The sequence below is a fragment of the Halyomorpha halys genome, unplaced genomic scaffold, assembly GCF_000696795.3.
Source record: "Halyomorpha halys isolate HHAL.00 unplaced genomic scaffold, Hhal_1.1 Scaffold1020.1, whole genome shotgun sequence".
Taxonomy (NCBI): domain Eukaryota; kingdom Metazoa; phylum Arthropoda; class Insecta; order Hemiptera; family Pentatomidae; genus Halyomorpha; species Halyomorpha halys.
The window spans coordinates 302,556-320,286 of record NW_027106408.1 but is presented as its reverse complement, the minus strand read 5'-3'; the positions used below and the strand labels follow the sequence as shown (position 1 = coordinate 320,286).

At 29.9% G+C, this 17,731-nt stretch overlaps 1 protein-coding gene across 1 annotated transcript in view; it reads left to right on the top strand.

Moving 5' to 3' along the window:
• The window catches only part of LOC106687853 (uncharacterized), a 50,842-nt gene that overhangs the window by 25,660 nt on the left and 7,451 nt on the right, over positions 1-17,731 (top strand). The window contains exons 2-12 of the mRNA XM_014431998.2: positions 692-844; positions 1,088-1,224; positions 3,124-3,326; positions 3,397-3,516; positions 6,455-6,598; positions 7,598-7,879; positions 9,812-9,965; positions 12,067-12,254; positions 14,217-14,333; positions 14,621-14,773; positions 16,736-17,002. Of these exons, the coding sequence (XP_014287484.1) occupies positions 694-844; positions 1,088-1,224; positions 3,124-3,326; positions 3,397-3,516; positions 6,455-6,598; positions 7,598-7,879; positions 9,812-9,965; positions 12,067-12,254; positions 14,217-14,333; positions 14,621-14,773; positions 16,736-17,002 (1,916 nt within the window). The 5' untranslated portion in view covers positions 692-693. The remainder of the gene's footprint in view (positions 1-691; positions 845-1,087; positions 1,225-3,123; positions 3,327-3,396; positions 3,517-6,454; positions 6,599-7,597; positions 7,880-9,811; positions 9,966-12,066; positions 12,255-14,216; positions 14,334-14,620; positions 14,774-16,735; positions 17,003-17,731) is intronic.

Sequence of the window (17,731 nt, the reverse complement as noted above, 5' to 3'; positions counted from 1 at the left end):
CAGAATAAAGTTATTTTTTCATTTCATTTCATTACTTTGTAAGGAAGAACTATTACTAGACCAAGGGTTGTGGAAGGAGTTGATTCAGGACCACGTTCTACTTTATGAGACTGAGTGGGCCCCTGGAGTGCTTCCGAATCCACATGGCTCAGCAACAGAATAAATAATTGCCTATCACAGTCATTGCTTGACCACTGAGCCATGGCGCTCCATGTACATAAATGTTCCTTATTTAATATTTTATATTTAAACGTATCGTTCATTACGTAATTGACTATGATCGACGTAAAGGTTATTACTGTGTATTTTTCATACATTACATATTTAAAATATCATAATATTAGGAATCTTAGAAACAGCAATATAAAATACATTTTCTTCTTTATTCAAAAAGATTTCTATTTGGAAGGGGATTTAAAGATATCGTTTATCCAGGATTTGAAATTATAAAAAACATTTTAAATAACTTTTTATTGAACAAAGTGTTGCTCATTTTTATCTTTTATTATATAATTGCATATAAGAGAAAGTTTTTCAAATCGTAAATGATAATCACTGGAAGAATCCAACATCTTTAACTCTAAAGACACTCAAGAGGACAAACTTATTTTGTCGAGGCGAAACTCAGATCTTATTGTATATTTGTTTTTAATTATATAACAAAGTGAGTATAATAATCCATTTGGCACAGGTATGTTGGTGGTTATCCTCCTGGCTAGCATGGTGGCGGGCTGCAGAATTTCTGAGCTCATGTGCAGGAATGGAAAGTGTGTCCCTTCAGATCTCTACTGCAACGGCATCAATGACTGTGAAGACGGGTCCGACGAACCCAAGTACTGCACTGGTAAGCCATTTACAATTATGATTATAGGCTTAGGAAAATAAAGTAGGTAGGGTAGAAAATATAGTTCTAACTGTCCTCTAGGCTCTAGAACCTACAGTGCTCAGAAAAGTATGAAATTTGAACTGTTCATTTGAATAATTATTAATTAAGTAAAACATCATTTTTTTATTCATTTTCGAATCCTGAATCCATATTTATTAAAAACTGATACATTTAAACAATTAAAAAAATGTTTGATTGTAGTGTGCAACCGAACATACTATGGAGAAAGTGGAAGGACATATTCAATGAGTTTGAAGCCGCCTCGACAGGACAGGCTTCCATTTCTTTGCCATATCACATTCACTGCCAATGGAAACGAATATGGAGATATAATTCAGGTAATGGAGGATATCACTATTTATTTATATTTTTGTTTATTGAGGTGTTAATAGTTGACTGTAGATTAATATGAGCAGAAGATGGTCGAGGGAGCCGTCAGCAAAAACAAAAAAAAAAAAAACGGCTAAAAAACTAAATGTAACAAAAAACTAGATAACTAAAAGAAATATAAATATCAAAATCAAATAATTATCAAAAAAACTTGAAAATATATATAACATTAAATTAAGAAAATATTAGTTGATTATTAATATTAGAAGATAAAATATAATATTATTGAGGTAAGAATTATACAACATAAATAATAAAAAATTAAGAAAACAGAAAGTGTTCATGAAATCATTAATTATTACTTAATAACAAACCTGGGAAGAAAAGGACCAGGCCCTGAAAGGCCGTTCCTGAACTAAGCTCTTGCTAAAGACGTTAATGAACGGCCTGAATAAAATATTGTGACAAGATTCAATTACTACGCTCGTCACAACAGTGTGATATAGCACTACTGCTACAACTTTATAGCCCAAATAGTAGGGCGTAAATAAATAAATAAAAAAAGATATTGTATGTCATATTTTTTCCTGGATCAGCTCATATTTTTTTCTCAGATTGACTGTATGTAATAATAAAAGGAAAATAGTCCGGGTGCGGTCAAATCAAAACTCAAATAGTGATTAAACTATTTATATTGAGTAAACGTTTCGCCCCACGCTGCAGGGCTTCGTCAGGGCTAAAAAAGGATACAAACAATGGGGTAAAAATAAATGAATAATTAAGAATTGTAAAAAAAAATATTTTACAGTGAACCTAACAACTAACTAAAAATAACAAAAGATTTGACAATTAAAATGAAATGAAAATGAAGAATTATAAAAATGCAGGCATACAGTAGATAGAAAAAGGGTAAAATGAGTAAAATCAAGCATAAAGAAAGATAATGAAGAAGATGGGAAGCTAGTAAGATAGTAAGCGAGCGAGGAAATGACGTTATAGTTAAGAGAGAGAGAGGGGGCTGAGAGGGTTCACGGTTAAAAATACATTACATTTGAAAATAATATCAAAGTAAAGAGTATTAACAAACTAAAGAAATATTTAAAAAATAAACTTAAATTGATAATATAAATAATAATTTAAAAAAATAAATGAAAAAAAATTTTTGTCTTGCATAATTTTTGAAGAAATGAAACGAAAAGATTGGATACAATAAATATAATAAGAATAAGAAAAAATATATAAATATGCAAGATAAATAGAGAAAAAAAAGTGTGTAAATTATATAAAATTTACAATGTAATTTATATAATTTACACAGTTTTGTACCTCTATTTATCTTGCACATTTATATTCATATTTCTCCACCATATTATATTTATTATATTCAATCTTGTATTGTATAATTTTTTTTTATTATCATTTCCTTGGTCTGTTACCATCTTACAGGTACGCTTCCTATCTTGTGCATTATCTTTCTTTATGATTGATTTTACTCTATTTACATTTCCTGTATTGTTATAATTCTTCGTTTTCTTTAATTGTCTAAAATCTTTTGTTATTCTTATTTAATTTGAACGTCGCTGTACAATTTTATAAAAATATTTTAGCCCTGACGAAACCCTGTAACGAGGGGCGAAACCTTGGCTCATAATAAGTAGCATTAGGACTATTTGAGTTTTTCCTTGATCGCACCCAGACGGGGTATTTTTTTTCCATTTTCATAAAATTATGATTAGCTGAATAGTTTTTTTTTTTGGCCGGACATCCCTTAATTAAATTTATATATCAAAAGTTGACGCATGTCTTTCTTTTTATTATTGAATGTTTTTACAGTTACAAGGTATGTTTGTTATATTTATGGTAATATATTACAACGTGATAAAAGTTTTACTGAACCTCTGTTGCAGCTGGTGTTGGACAAGTTCGCCGTGGGGCGATTGGACGGGGACTGCCAGGACGGGTACATGTCGGTGACCGAGCTGGGCCGCCCGTTCTCCGAGGGCGGGTGGTGCGGTGAGGCCGCTGAGCCGGTGCTCTACTATTCCGAGAGCACGACTCTAACCATAACGCTCAGGGTTCTTCATCATTCGCCATTTAAGTTTGCCTTGAGGTAGTTAATTTAAAGGAACATATATCCACAAAAATTATATGATTCCCTGATATTGTCATGCCACTTATAGGTACAAGTTCCTGCGATCGCCAGAAGCTGTTTCGAGACTCGGGAGCCTGCAGTCCCCAGTGGAACGAGGGGTACATGTTCCTGGTTCCCACTGCAGCACAACTTTTGACGAGTGCTATAGGTTAGCCTTTAAGTATTAAAATATCATTAGAATTTTTATCTAATTTTTCTTCTGGTTTAGAAACCAATTTATGTTGGATAATCAACAGTAATAAAACTTCTTCCAGGAAAATATATATATTTTTAATTAATCACTTATTTATATTTATTATGTACATGAATACATATTTATCCATATATATTACATATCTATTCATTAATATAGTACAAATTCATTCATATTTATTACTGATATGTATTCATATGCATATTAAGTACTACACTGTTGAGTTAAAAAATATGTCAGTAATATCGGCTATAAATTAGCAAACGTCGGTAAAAACAATTCACACTTGTTTTCTACCTCTCAGTGGTATCTTGAAATCAGACATAAAAAGTTATTTACTGTTAATTACTATTTTTTGAAACAAAGAATAAGCTAAACTAAAATACTGGAAGAAATTACGGTAAACTGTATGAAGTAGATTGTAGAAAGATAGTCCGGGTGGCGGCCAAAAAAGGTTTCAAAATAGTGGAAAAAATTTTAATTTTAACCGACGTTTCACTCCACTTTGCATGGCTTCGTCAGGGCGTAACGTTCTAATATTTTGATGCCTTTTTTGACCAGCACCCGGACTATCTTCCTACAATAAACTTAAATACATTTCCTTTCTTCCATTCACATTCAGGGTGCCTCATAAATCAGTGATCATATTGTGGGAGCAGATACTATACCTTAAGAGGAACGAAAAATCAATATGACCCATAGTCTGGTTCTCAACAGTATGGGATAAAAAACAATCTTTGTGGTTTTCCTCAGAAAAACTCAAATAAATCTACTTTAAAGCTATCTTAAAAACGTAAGAGGTATTAATTTAAAGATGAGAAAATTTCCTGTAAATGTAATGGTTTGGGTCTGCCAAAAAATAAAATTAGCGTTCTCTGACGTTATGTTGAAAATTAACGTTTAATATTTCTAAATTCATACAGATAGTTTGATTATGTTCATCTTGTCTATTCTTTTGTTTGTATATATTTTAAGAGAGTTTTTTTTATTATTATTTTTTTTTATTTTATTTTTATTTTTTTATTATTTTTATTTTATTTTATTTTTTTATTTATTTTACTATGTATGAGATCACTCATCACTATTACCTATTGCCCACAACTGTATAGCAGATTGTAATATCTATCAATAAATAAATCTAAAAAAAAAAAAAAAAATATTTCTAAAATATTTTGGAAATTTGAAACAGCTTTTCATTGGCTAGGCTATAGATAAATCTGATGTCAAAAAAACATCTTTAGTTATAAAGCTTTAATGTGGTTCTAAATAATCCTACATTCACTTGTCAATTAAAGATGCAATGTAGCAAAATTTAAAAAAAGAAGCATCTGAGTTTTTATTTAAATAAATATAATTAATATTTTTGTTATTTAATTAACGATAATTACCAATTTTATTTATAGAAACTGCTCAAAATGCCCTCCATCTTCCTTTACATACTCTATTTCTTTTGAGAACATCTCCCACTTTCCTTATTTCCCTATCCCCCCCTTCATCTTCGCATACTTGATTTTATTCTCCATATTCCTGGCTGCTGTCCACTGCCTCACCATAAATTAGCGCTTTTAATTGTTCCCTTAAATAAAAACCCATTGGGGTAAGGTCAGGGCTTCTGGCGTACCGCGAAGAGGTCTCATGCACCATATTAAAGCTTTATAAATGAAGAAGTTTTTTTAATATCCAGGATATTTACAGCCTAGCCAATGAGAAAGTAATAGCTGTTTCAAAGGATCCCAAAATATTAAGAAATATTAAATTTTGAATTCGAAATCATGCTAACACTCAAAATTTAAAAATATAGTGAAATCTTCACATAAACCGGTATGAATTTCCTTGAAATAGAATATATGAATATTCTTTAAAGTTAATCGAATAAATTTGACGGATTGATTGTAGTTTAGTTGAAGCAGCTTTCCAGTAGTTTAAAAAAACAATCAATATAACCGTTAATAAGAGTTTTGTAAATAAAGAAGAAGAAAAATTAGTCACTGCTAGCAATATAAGAATTGCCACAAAATGCTATGTCAATGGAAACTAGAAAGTAGGTTTCTAATATATTTAAAAGAAACAAGGAATTCTTAAAAACAAGGAATATTGTACCAGTTAAGCCCATAACCAAGATTTTCACAATTTATTTATTATAATAAGCATAAAAAAAATCCGTTCAACTTTCTGCCATAGAGACCATATGTTGAATTAGGTTATGGTCCAAAACAAGGTAATGATCTTGAGTACAATATTTATCACATTGTTAGTAACATTGATCGTTTAGAAGCTGATCATTATCAGCTTGAATTTTGAGGATCTTGAAACGTGTATTCAGGAGAATTTGATCCCCGCATGGGCTCTTTTGCAGAACTGGAAAAAAACAGACAATTGTATATTTGTCCTATCAAACTATTATCTAATATACATCAATTCACTTATATTAGATATTGGATATAATTATTAGATAATAGCTTGATAGAGCTATATATTGTGAGAAATATATATTGTATGTTGTTTTCCCAGCATTGCAGAAGACTCCATGTTCAGAAATGAAATAAAAAAAAAAATCTAATATGTCATAAATAATATTTTAAGATGTAAAGGTGCTTAAATCATATTATAGCCCATTTACCTGACTATTAGACTATGAGTTAATTATGGCTTTTAAGGTTCATAATAATTTTTTTAATATACATATAAATGTGTGTGTGTGTTTGCGTGATACATTTCATACAGATTAGAAGAGTCTGAGATGGCGACTATTGGTGAATATCTTATTCTTATACATTTAGCTATTTATTAATACAATTATATTGGCGCATTTCGAGTCTGATGAAATTTCTGAAATAGAATAGTTTGTTAATGTCAGAATTGAAATTTAACTTGTTTCTTAACTTTTCCACAGAAAGAAGTGCCAGGTACAAAGTCCAAATTACCCTGGTTTATACCCAAGAAATGTTACCTGCGAGTATACCATAAAGCAGAAGACTGTACCAACCTGTAAGCATGCCATGATTGCTGTGAGGAATAACATTTTAAGGCTACGAAGGTACGGATTATTTATTCAGTCTTTTTATCATATATTATTCAACAAATATTAGATCATTTCTGATATAAATGTTTTAAAATAATCATTAGTATCTGCATGTCTAGAAGATTTTAAGTAGTTTATAGCCATAAATGAACTATTTAAAATGACATCAACAAGATCTACGAAAGCGAATTATAAATAAAATAAAACGTTTGAGGAATCCTCCAATTGCATAAAAACTAAAATATATTGGTATCTGTCGAAAGAGTAGTAATTCAGCTTTTAAATCAAGGGGATATTTAAATGACATAAAATTACACAGCAGTTATAAAGTTATAAATGCGGGAGCGTCGAAAATCCGGAAAAAAAATTAAGACTATAAATTTGTATTTTTTTTCTATTGAAATTCGTATTTAAGGGTTTTAAAGGACGATAAGAATGGATCTGACAGGCTTTATGCTAAAAAAGATTTTTTTGGCCTACTTTACTAGAAGGACCTTTTTTTTTTATTGCTCTTTATCTTCTGCTGGTAATTACATTGCCCTGGAAAACTCCTTTCAAGGAGGCCTGCATAACATCAGTTTATGATATCTAATGTTCTAATCAATAACTCGGTGATGAGCCTCACCACATTTTTGTTCCAAACATAAATTAGACTTAAAACTAAAATTTAATCATAACTAAACTTTTGCTATCATTGAATTACTCTTTAAGCTTTAAGTTGACTGAGGGAGGAATTGGTTGAGTTTTTTACGCAAAACATTTATCATATATTATAGTTACGAAGTACTTATTTTTGGCAATTACAGGTCCTTGTGTATGACATTTTGAAATGATGAAACCATGGCAAGATCCCTCGGAGATGTTTCTAATATTTTTCGATCTGGTATCACAAAAAATAATTTCATTTAAATTGGTGTTCCCACCCACCTTATTAATACAATTTTCATTAAAAATATTGAATTCACAATTAATTAATAATTTTCAATATAGTGCTTGTATTTGTTTTTTTTTCAGGTCTGTAGCTGGACTAAACAAGACTGTAGCTTTTACAAAGCGACCATGCTCTTCGACCGAAGATCGCATATTGTTCTTCAACACGGGAGATACACTGCCATTAGCCGAGTATTGTGGAGGCGGACTTTTGCCGCACGTGATATCCCGCGGCCCTTCCTTAACCGTGATCTTTTCCTCTTCCCCGTACGCTTCTCCTCAGCCTGGGCCTCAGCACGGATTTTCGCTTTCAATTGATGTCATATTCGCAGACTCCGATTCCCTAGATTTCGCAAGAGGGAGCAAGTTAGTATCAGTAGAATGTGTCCTATTTGATATGATTTTTTTTGTTTTGGTTTTTTGTAGCAATAAATATAATCAAATTAACTTATTATTTTAAACTCCGATTACTAATAGTAGTTCTTATATATCATTGCAGAATTAAATGACATCTTAATATTTGTGGAGTAGTTCGTGATGAAACTTGTCACTTATGTGGACATGTCCTGGAAACCGCCCTACATTATATAGCAGATTGTGACCGGTACGCGCCACTAAGGTGTAGGATTCTAGGCTCATTTATAGTCCTAGAATATGCGGCTTCTTCTATTAATTGGTTGTCACTCTTAAATTTTATAAGAAAGTCCAAAAGGTTCGACGTAGAGGAATGATTGTCATTAAAAGAATTATTCCATTGGTCTGCCTTGGGGTTGGCAAAAAGGACCAATAGGCACACTTACCGGATACCTCCCCCCATTATTACCAGTACCTTATTATTGTAATTATTACTATTTTTTTTTTATTATTGATTTTTTGTTATGGCTTATAAGTTAATGCAGCCTGTAAGGCCTGTTAGGTAACATCTTCCTACTGATAATGAGCTACTTAGAGCACACTATAGTAGTATTATAGTATATAGTAGGAAGAATAGAATGACTAACTTCAATTAGATTCTATGAATCTAATTAAAGTTAATCGGTCAATCAATTAACACTTTTGGGAGTTCAGTGAGCGGTCCATAACAAACAGCACGAACCTCAAGCCTGCGAGTCGGTTGAGTCTATAGACGATGTTTCATCCTCAGTGATAGAGAATTTTAACAGAGGTGATGTTATAAGCTTTTTGTTAACACATACGTTAATTGAATCTACAGTGACCAGTATATATGTGTATTTTTATTTAAAATGATCCTGTCCCATTTAAGCAATGCTTCACTTCATATAACTGTAACTGTGTTAGTTTAGCTCCTTTTATTTAGCCAATATAGTTTAACTTTGAAACCATTAGCCGCCATAACTCTATTTTTTGTCTAACCAAGGCTTATAGCAAACTTGGGTTCTGGAGTTATAGTGACTTAGTAAGTAAAGGAGACCAAATTTTTGAGAAAAAAAAAAGTAGAGAAAGTAGTCCAGGCCTAATCGTTATTGTTCTAGGCCACTTCGACTAATAGTAACAATTTTACTGACTGAATCTATTATGTGAACAATTATAATCATTAAGGTATTTAAAATTAAATTGATTCCTATAATTACTTTCTTATAACATATAAAGTAAAATATAACTAAGTTGTTTCTCTTTCTAATTTAAAACTTTTAAGCTTATATCGGTCTTGAGATGAAATATTTCTTCAGAAATATTGCTATACTAAAGTTACAATTATAGATTAGATTGATTAAAGTTTTATTCTGGGCAATAAACCTCTTGGTTATTACGCCCTTTTTACGTCATTTATCTTGTTGTCTTTGGCATTTGATGGATGATTATTTCTAATATAGAATGTTTTATTTTGACGATTAAGCTGGTCGATATTGGTCATTTATATTTGAGAATACAGTTGGGTTTCTTTCAGAATTTTTATGATTTTGTTTATGGAATCTACTGAGTCTTTTAGAGCCAAATCTCTTAAACGAGGTATTTTATAATTTTCGAAGACTTGACGAAATGATGTTCATTCTTCAATTATATGTTTTATGGATAACGGGGACTGACAGGTTTGGCGTTTAGGTTGGTCCTCTTTTGTAATTAAGTGGATGTGTGTTAAGTTGGAATGTCCTATTCTCACTCGTGCAATAACCACTTCCTCTCTTATGTTTCTCTTTAAGGCACCTGCCCACTTTTGTTATTATAGGTACAATTATAGTAACACCACTTTATTTTATGAAAGATTATTAATTAATTTTTAATATTGTGATTTAATATTTTAATATTATGTATTTATTTGTACCATTTTTATTCCAGATGTGAATTTTTCGTGAACGGGACAAAAAGCAGCCGCGGGCAGGTGGTGAGCCCGAGGCACAGCCTTCCACCGAACATAACCTGTAGCTATCGACTCTGGGGAGCTTCATACCACAGGGTTTGGATCTACTTCGCTGCTTACACCCTTCCGCAGGTCATTTACAATTGATTAATTCATAATTATATTTTATTTTAAATAAAAATACGTTATAATCTAGAGCCGCTAAAACCAATCCACCACGCACCTCAAGAACTCGTAATTCTATCAGGCCTGGGCCCCAAAAATATTCCACATCGGGCCCCTAAAACAAATTCACCTAATGCTCCAAAATTATATCCATCAGAGACCTCAAAAATAATTCTACCCAAGCGATCTTCTGTGTTCTACAGTGCAAATAATCCACCCAGGTCTCAAACATAAATCCTACCCGGGCCCCACTAATTAAGCATTAATTGGTCATGGGCACCAGATTATGTAGGAACGTCTATGTTCTGAAATTAAAAATCTAAGGAAAGATAATATATTGTTAGTAATTGAAGTAGATTTTAGGATTTACTAAAAAACTAGTTGAAGGACTAGTGCTACATTGCACTAGCACAGCTATATATATCCTCCGTAATCCCCGATTCCGGACAATTACCCACTAAAGTGAAAAATATCCGCATCACCAGCACTGATGGTTAACTACTTTAACGTAGATTTACTCTATAACTCAGTTTAACTGTCTATCAGTACCCAGTAATCTCTACATCCAGATTTGAAGGTTAACTTTTAACCTTAACTAGCGAAATGGATAATTATTGACTTTACCTGAGATTTCAGAAATCTTAGTTAAACCTGTTTTGGTGTACTAAAACAGATATAGTTTTTCTGTCTCACTTTTTTCAATGCTTTCGAATGTTAATCAGTGTTGCTGGTCATTAACTTATTATGTGTATTAAATAAGCATAATCCAAAATTACCCCGCCTTAGGCAGAATAGGTAAATAAATTTAACTTAGAACCGAGACCTCACTAGCCCCTTCATTAACGCTCAAGACACTACCGGCATGACAGTTTAGTCTTCCGAGCTGTGTATAGTTTCTACTCCTTATTAACAAACAATGACATGAGTAGGTGAAGGTTTTAAGTGGCATTTTAGCTGCTTTCTACAGCAATTTGTAAATTGTATTACAAGTGATAAAATCAATTATATTGGTACATTAATTATCAATTAAAAGTTTTAGTTCAAAATGGTTTTGTTAGTACTTAATATATTTATTATTTTTTTTCAGGAAGAAATAGTCCTTTTTTTTATTACTTCTTTATTTTTATCTCACATTTGAACGTTTCAGGCTTTTTTTGCCAATTACCCAGCTGTTTTTCTAAAATTAGAATAAAGCACAATCAACAGTTAAATATATATATATATAAATTTAATTTTAATAAATAATTTAAAATTAATTACAAGTAATTGAAAATATATATTACTATTTACACAGCCAGTTAACTATTTTATATCAATTTACAAATTTATTAAGTTTTTGAGATGAGGCCAGAATTTAATAGTAATTATTCTTTTTTTTTTACCTCACTTTATTTCATAGACATATTTCTACTCAGTAAAAGAAATTTTCATTTTCTTTTCTGAAATAAGTCCACATTTTCTTAATTATTTCATTAGTCAGGCGTCATTCCCCTTTGCCTGTTTAAAAATTTACCAATTGAAAACTATACTTTTACTTAATGTGATGCTAAATTTTACTGTTATATATTATTTTTACACACTACTTACAAATTAATGTCTATTTCTTCCTGAAAAAGGAAAAAAGTAATATAGAGATGCTTCTCTAAAAACAAGTGAAATGTTTATTAGTTATAAAAAACATCCTTATAGTCTCAGCACGTTTTTATTATCTTTAAACTCCTATGTTTCAGCCATTCTGGCCATTATCAAGGATCTTTCAACTTATTCTAACTATCACAGCCAACATTGGTTATCACACTACTGCAGGCTATTATGCCTTTGTCATAATTTTATTATTATGACATTATATTACAAGAATGTATTTTTGATATAGTAATTAAGTGAAATAGGCATTGTAAACTAAATAATTAGAATAAGTGTAACTGTGTATAGTTAATGAAATTTGGTTGAAAAACATATGTACTTATTTTGAAGTTTCCTAAAAATTCAATCACATTAATTGAACCCTTTAAAAAATTGTCCATAATATTATGTATTCATTTATTATGTATTCTGTAATTTTAATTAGGCTGGGGCTAATTGCAGCGTGCGAATGAAGTTGAATGAAGTGGGAGGAAATTTGTTGGAAGACACTTGTGGAGCACCGAGGCTTTGCGACCATTCTGCTCTCCGAAACTCAAGCAGGGAAACTCGACCTTGTAGTCTGCAGCAGGAGTCATATCTTTCAAGGATGAGCAAACTGAATTTTGATTATAAGTGAGTGATATTTTTTTACAGATATTTAATTTTTTTTTTTATATATTTGTATTAATCGGCTTTAATATAAAATATAAGATTTAATCTGGATATTTTCTAATTCAGATTCATTTCAGAAATATTTTGGAAAATTGTTGTCTTAATAAAAGTGGAATATAAATATTGAATAACCAACCAAAAAAGTTTAAGAAACATTCATACAATTAAGTTTTAAATATTGTTTAGATATGTATAATTCTTTTAAATTCTCATACCAAACTATTTTTTACAATAGAAAAACTAATAAACTTACAATATACCACTCCAGTGAAAGTTTTTAGAAAACAAATAAGAGTACAAATTTAAATGTAAACTTATTTAATTTTTGGTGCAGAGAAAATCAGATAAAGAATTGATTTTATTTGTTATAAAATCAACTATTATTTATTTATTTTCAAATTTAAAAATTATTCCTTCAGTTTTCTATTCAATTTTGGGTGTAATTTTTTCCCTTATGAAAATTATAAAAGAATGGAATATGGTCCGGGTGCAGTCAATCAAAACTCAAATAGTAATATTTTGTATCATTTTTATTTGAGTCAACGTTTTGTCCCATGTTGCAGGGCTTTGTCAGGGCTGCTTTGACAGAGGTCAAAGTCAGAGTGACTATCACTCTGACAATCACTCTGACTTTGACTTCCGTCAAAACAGCCCTGCAATTTGGGGTGAAACGTTGGCTCAATTAAAATAGTTATTACTATTTGAGTTTTAATTGACCACACCCGGACCATATTCCATTCATTTATACACACGGTCAATCAGCAATGTTCCAGAAAAGTATAAAAGTTTTTTTTTTAGTATTTCAAACTTTTTACTCTGCTATATATTAAATGTTACCTATCTTAATAAACTTTTTCAGTAGGAATCATTTTATATCTTAAAAAATCAAAAGATGATAACAAAAAAGTAGATTTAAAAATATAAATAAAATTGCTGTTTAAATTTTCAACTTTCAAACAGACACCTATAGTAAGTATATTGGTGGATGTAGAACATGTCCCAATCTCACAAGAGGAGTACATAATACAAAAAATATTAGAAGGCAATCCTTCCTGACAAACCCACCCTACTAAAACCCCTTTTTAGCGATGGTCATATATCAATTTTGATCTATTTTCTTATAACGGAAAGAAGAATCTTTAGATAGTTATAATTTTAAATCGAGCAATATTTAAAAAGCGCCTGAAATTGAAAAACAGGTTGAAATACCTTGAGCGTCAATTATCCAAACTAATGTCATTGGGTTTGGTTCAGATAATTAAAATTCACTTAAAAAAAAAAAGAAAATGTCAAACAATCACCATATTTATAAAAAAAAATTGTATTTTTTTTATTGTATTAACCCGGGTCAACAATACTACACAATAAAATACAAGTAGTATTGTTGACCCGGGTTTGAATTGGGCTGGGCAGAAAATTGTTTTCTGTTACACTAAAGCTATGAGTCAATCATGTGGTTACTGAAGCACTCCTGGGATCCACCATGTACCCTTAATTGGGTAAAAATCTGGCGGTCAAGCATGATTCTGACCAAATTACTTCCTTCCACAACTGTTGGTCTAGTAACAGTGCTTTCTTATAAAGTACGGCCCCTCATTGTATCTTTTCCGCGAAGTCAGTTCGGATAATTGAAGTTCTGATAATCAACACTCTACTAACTTTATTAACAGTAGGTGTTGATAAATGTTGACTCTAAACGATTTTTAAATAAATTGTAAAAAATTAAATCTTCAATATAATTCATTAAAATTTAAATTTCCTTTAGTCTAAAATTGCTGCATCAAGCACCAATAGATTTTTCATGCCTAAAGTACAACATAATTTAAAAAAACATTGTTATCAATAAATAAATTAATAAATAAATCAGAGATAGTTACTAGTTAATGTTTTTACCTATATATGTATTATCTTGTTTTATTTAAGGTCTGTAGAAGGCACTGCTGTAACTCCAGCGAATTTCAAGTTTTATTATGAATTTGTTGACACCAGGCTCGGTGGAGAGGGAATGAAGGGAGCAGGTCCTTGTGCTAGAATATTTAGGTAATTATCAAGACTATAAATTATAAAAATATAAATTTTAAAACAAAAATTGTTGATTATTACCAAGAATAATAAAAATATTCTATGGAATGCTCTTATTTCTAGCTTCAGAATTGTTAAATATTTACAAAGCACTTATAACTTTTTCAGTTGAGAGGTCTCAAAATGTGATCGGTTACAAAATAATATTTTTCTTATTAGGTATCTCAATTGAACAACTAAGGTACAGAGATATAAAAATCAAATCTACTAATTAGTTATGTGTCAATATTTATTTTTTATTCCAGGAGGGCTAAAACAGGTCACATAAGGTCTCCGAGAAATGTTTTTATGTTTGGGCGTGGTGGTGCTGCTAATTTAACATGCTTGTATAGATTGGAATGCGCTCCTGGTGAGCGGATAGAACTTGTGATCAAAGGAGCATCTTTTGGCAATAATGGGTGAGTATTTTACAAGTAATTTTAAATTACTTCTTATTATTTTTTTTAAGTTATAAGTTTTTAATAATTTCTAACTAGGGCAAAAAGGATGGGTTATCTTACAGTTTACTAACTTTTCCTCTGTAGATATAGCTTATCACTAATTGCTCATAGAGGCTAACTATATTTTAATTTTAAAACATTGATTTGATATTCTACCTCATAAGTCATGATTATTATACTGTTATAATACATATCTAAAACATATTTTATGTCTTTATTTTCCAAATAATTCTGCAGGATAGGCATATTGTCGTTTGGAGACCATTGAATAGCAATTTCAATTTCTAATTAATTTACAAGCAAAAGGATATGTAAATATGTTGACAAAGCTATCTTGCCAAGGGTGTGATACTTAGGATGTTACTTATTAATTTTCTTTAGATGTAAATAACTAAGAATTTCACAATTTAAGTGAACAAAATATAAAAAAAAAAATCTGCAGTGGAAACCAAAAACAACAAAAAACAATCAAGTAAAAATTATGAAATGCCAGGACCTAAACATACTGAGGCTGTTTTAGCATAACATCAACATTAACTTCATTCAAATGGTCACAGAAATAAAAGAAAGCGTTGACCTATCAAAAATATTGCTATTCCGGAATATGAGAGATGAGACAGCTTAGATAAGACTAGAGAATTAAAAATAAATAGATATTTGTTTAAGTAAAATACAAATGGTATACATTTTTCTTTTTATTTACATTGTTCAAATACAATTATTTACAAACTTCAACGTTATACTGGCTAAAAATTTATTATATATATTTCCTGTATTATTATTTCCATTTTCAATTTGACTTTGTTTGATTTCCTTGATTTCAGTATTCAGATTAAAGCTCATATTAATTTTAAATAATTGACACTCTTGTGATTGCAATACTCCGTTGAACCTAAACCATAGTAAACTCAAAAGAAAGAAATATTCCCTACTTATAGGTTTATACATATTCAAATAAAAAATTAAGCAATTTTTAAACAAAAAGAGCTCTTTTTTTTTATTTCTACTTTTAAATATATTCCTTGGAAAAGATGAATGAAGGTGCAATTTTATTCCATGTAGCACATATTACAAAACATATTAAATTTATTAAAGAAGTGCAATTAAGACCATCTCAAAATTAAGAACATATCAATAAGATTCTTTTAAATAAAATAATTAAATAAAAAAAAGTTATAAATCTAAAACTACTTATCTCATCAAGAATTTATCCAGGTATAATAATCCTTGTAGAAATCGAACAGTTAATTAAGGCCTGATAAAATTGGTAGCACTGGTTTAAGCCATTCTTTGTGAAAAGAAAGAAGAAGCAGTAAATAAAAAAGATCTTAAAATAAAACTAACTTTTTTGCAATTGCTCTGATTATGGAATTCATTTTTATTATAATTTTTTGATCCTGTTGTTTATTAAAATTAAAACGAATATCACACATTCTTGGTGATATGTATAATTAATAGTAATATCATGTCATATATCATATATAATAATAATATTATTCACTAACATAAAATAAAAAAAGTTAGTTTTAGTAATTGCTCTGATTATGGAATCGATTTTTATTATATATTTTTTTTCTTGTTGTTTATTAGAATTAAAACGAATATCATACATTCTTGGTGATATTTATAGTTAATTGCAATATCATATCATATCATATATCGCATAATATAGTTGTAATATCATTCACTAACTTAAAATAAAACCAACTTTTTTCAGTAATTGCAATGATTATGGAATTAATTTTTGTTCAAATTTTTTTTCTTGTTGTTTATTAGAATTAAAATGAAAATCATACATTCTTGGTGATATTTATAGTACTATGATAATAGAAATAAATATTAGGTATTTATAATTAATAGTGAGCAACTTTCTCTACTCTGATAAAGTTAAATTATTTCTATTTTATCACTTTTTTTTAGGTGTAAAACAGTAATAGATTCTAATACAAGACAGCCAATCTGTGTACCAACTGGGCATCGATCTGTACAGTTAACTGTGTATGACTTACCATGGAATGATATTCATCTTGAAAAAGGCTGCCATTGTGACAACACTGTGATATCAAAAACAACTGATGGTCATGTCAGTTTTACTTCTTCTGGACAAATTCTGGAACTTACTTTCATAGTATCATCCTTTAATGTTACAGAAGACTTTACAGATATCTATTTTGAAGGAACTTATAGGTAAGTATGCTTAGTACATTTGATATTAGCGAAGTACCTATATTTTAAGCACCACAAAATGTAATACAAACATTACCCACAACCTTAAAAAGATATAAGGCATAATTGTTAAAACAATATTAATATATCAACAGAAAGGAAAATTTTAATGAAATACAAAATTGCAAAAACTATGGGCTGTACTCGGTCCTACTTAATAAAAGTGCAGTATCCTCCAAAAAGTAATTTTTGAGTTTAGCACATAATTGTAATTATCTTTACCTTAAATTTGTCGAAATACAGTTAATGACATCATTTTAATGTCTTAAAATGGAATATGTATATTTAGTAAATGGTTAGAAAATCAGAAATGCAGTAATTTTTAACTTTTTTGGTAGGCGAAATAATATGTTTAAGGAGGGCAGATCAGTTCTAAAGAGACTTAAAGTAGACACTATTCGTTTCACTTGGTTTATGTCTCTTAGTCGTTTTATTTTAGATCGTTTTCTAAACCCAAATATATATTTATAAATGGACATAAATAATACTATAAATGTTACAAAACTTAGGTTTCATTCAGTTGTTGATATTCTTTATAAAATAATTAATTTGTAAAGTGATGTTCTTGTATTTTTAAAACATGTTTATAAATCATAGGAAGACAGTCTGTGTGGCTGTCAATAATGGTACAAAATAGTGAAAAAACTATTTAATGTTAACCAATATTTCGCCCCACTTTGCAGGGCTTTG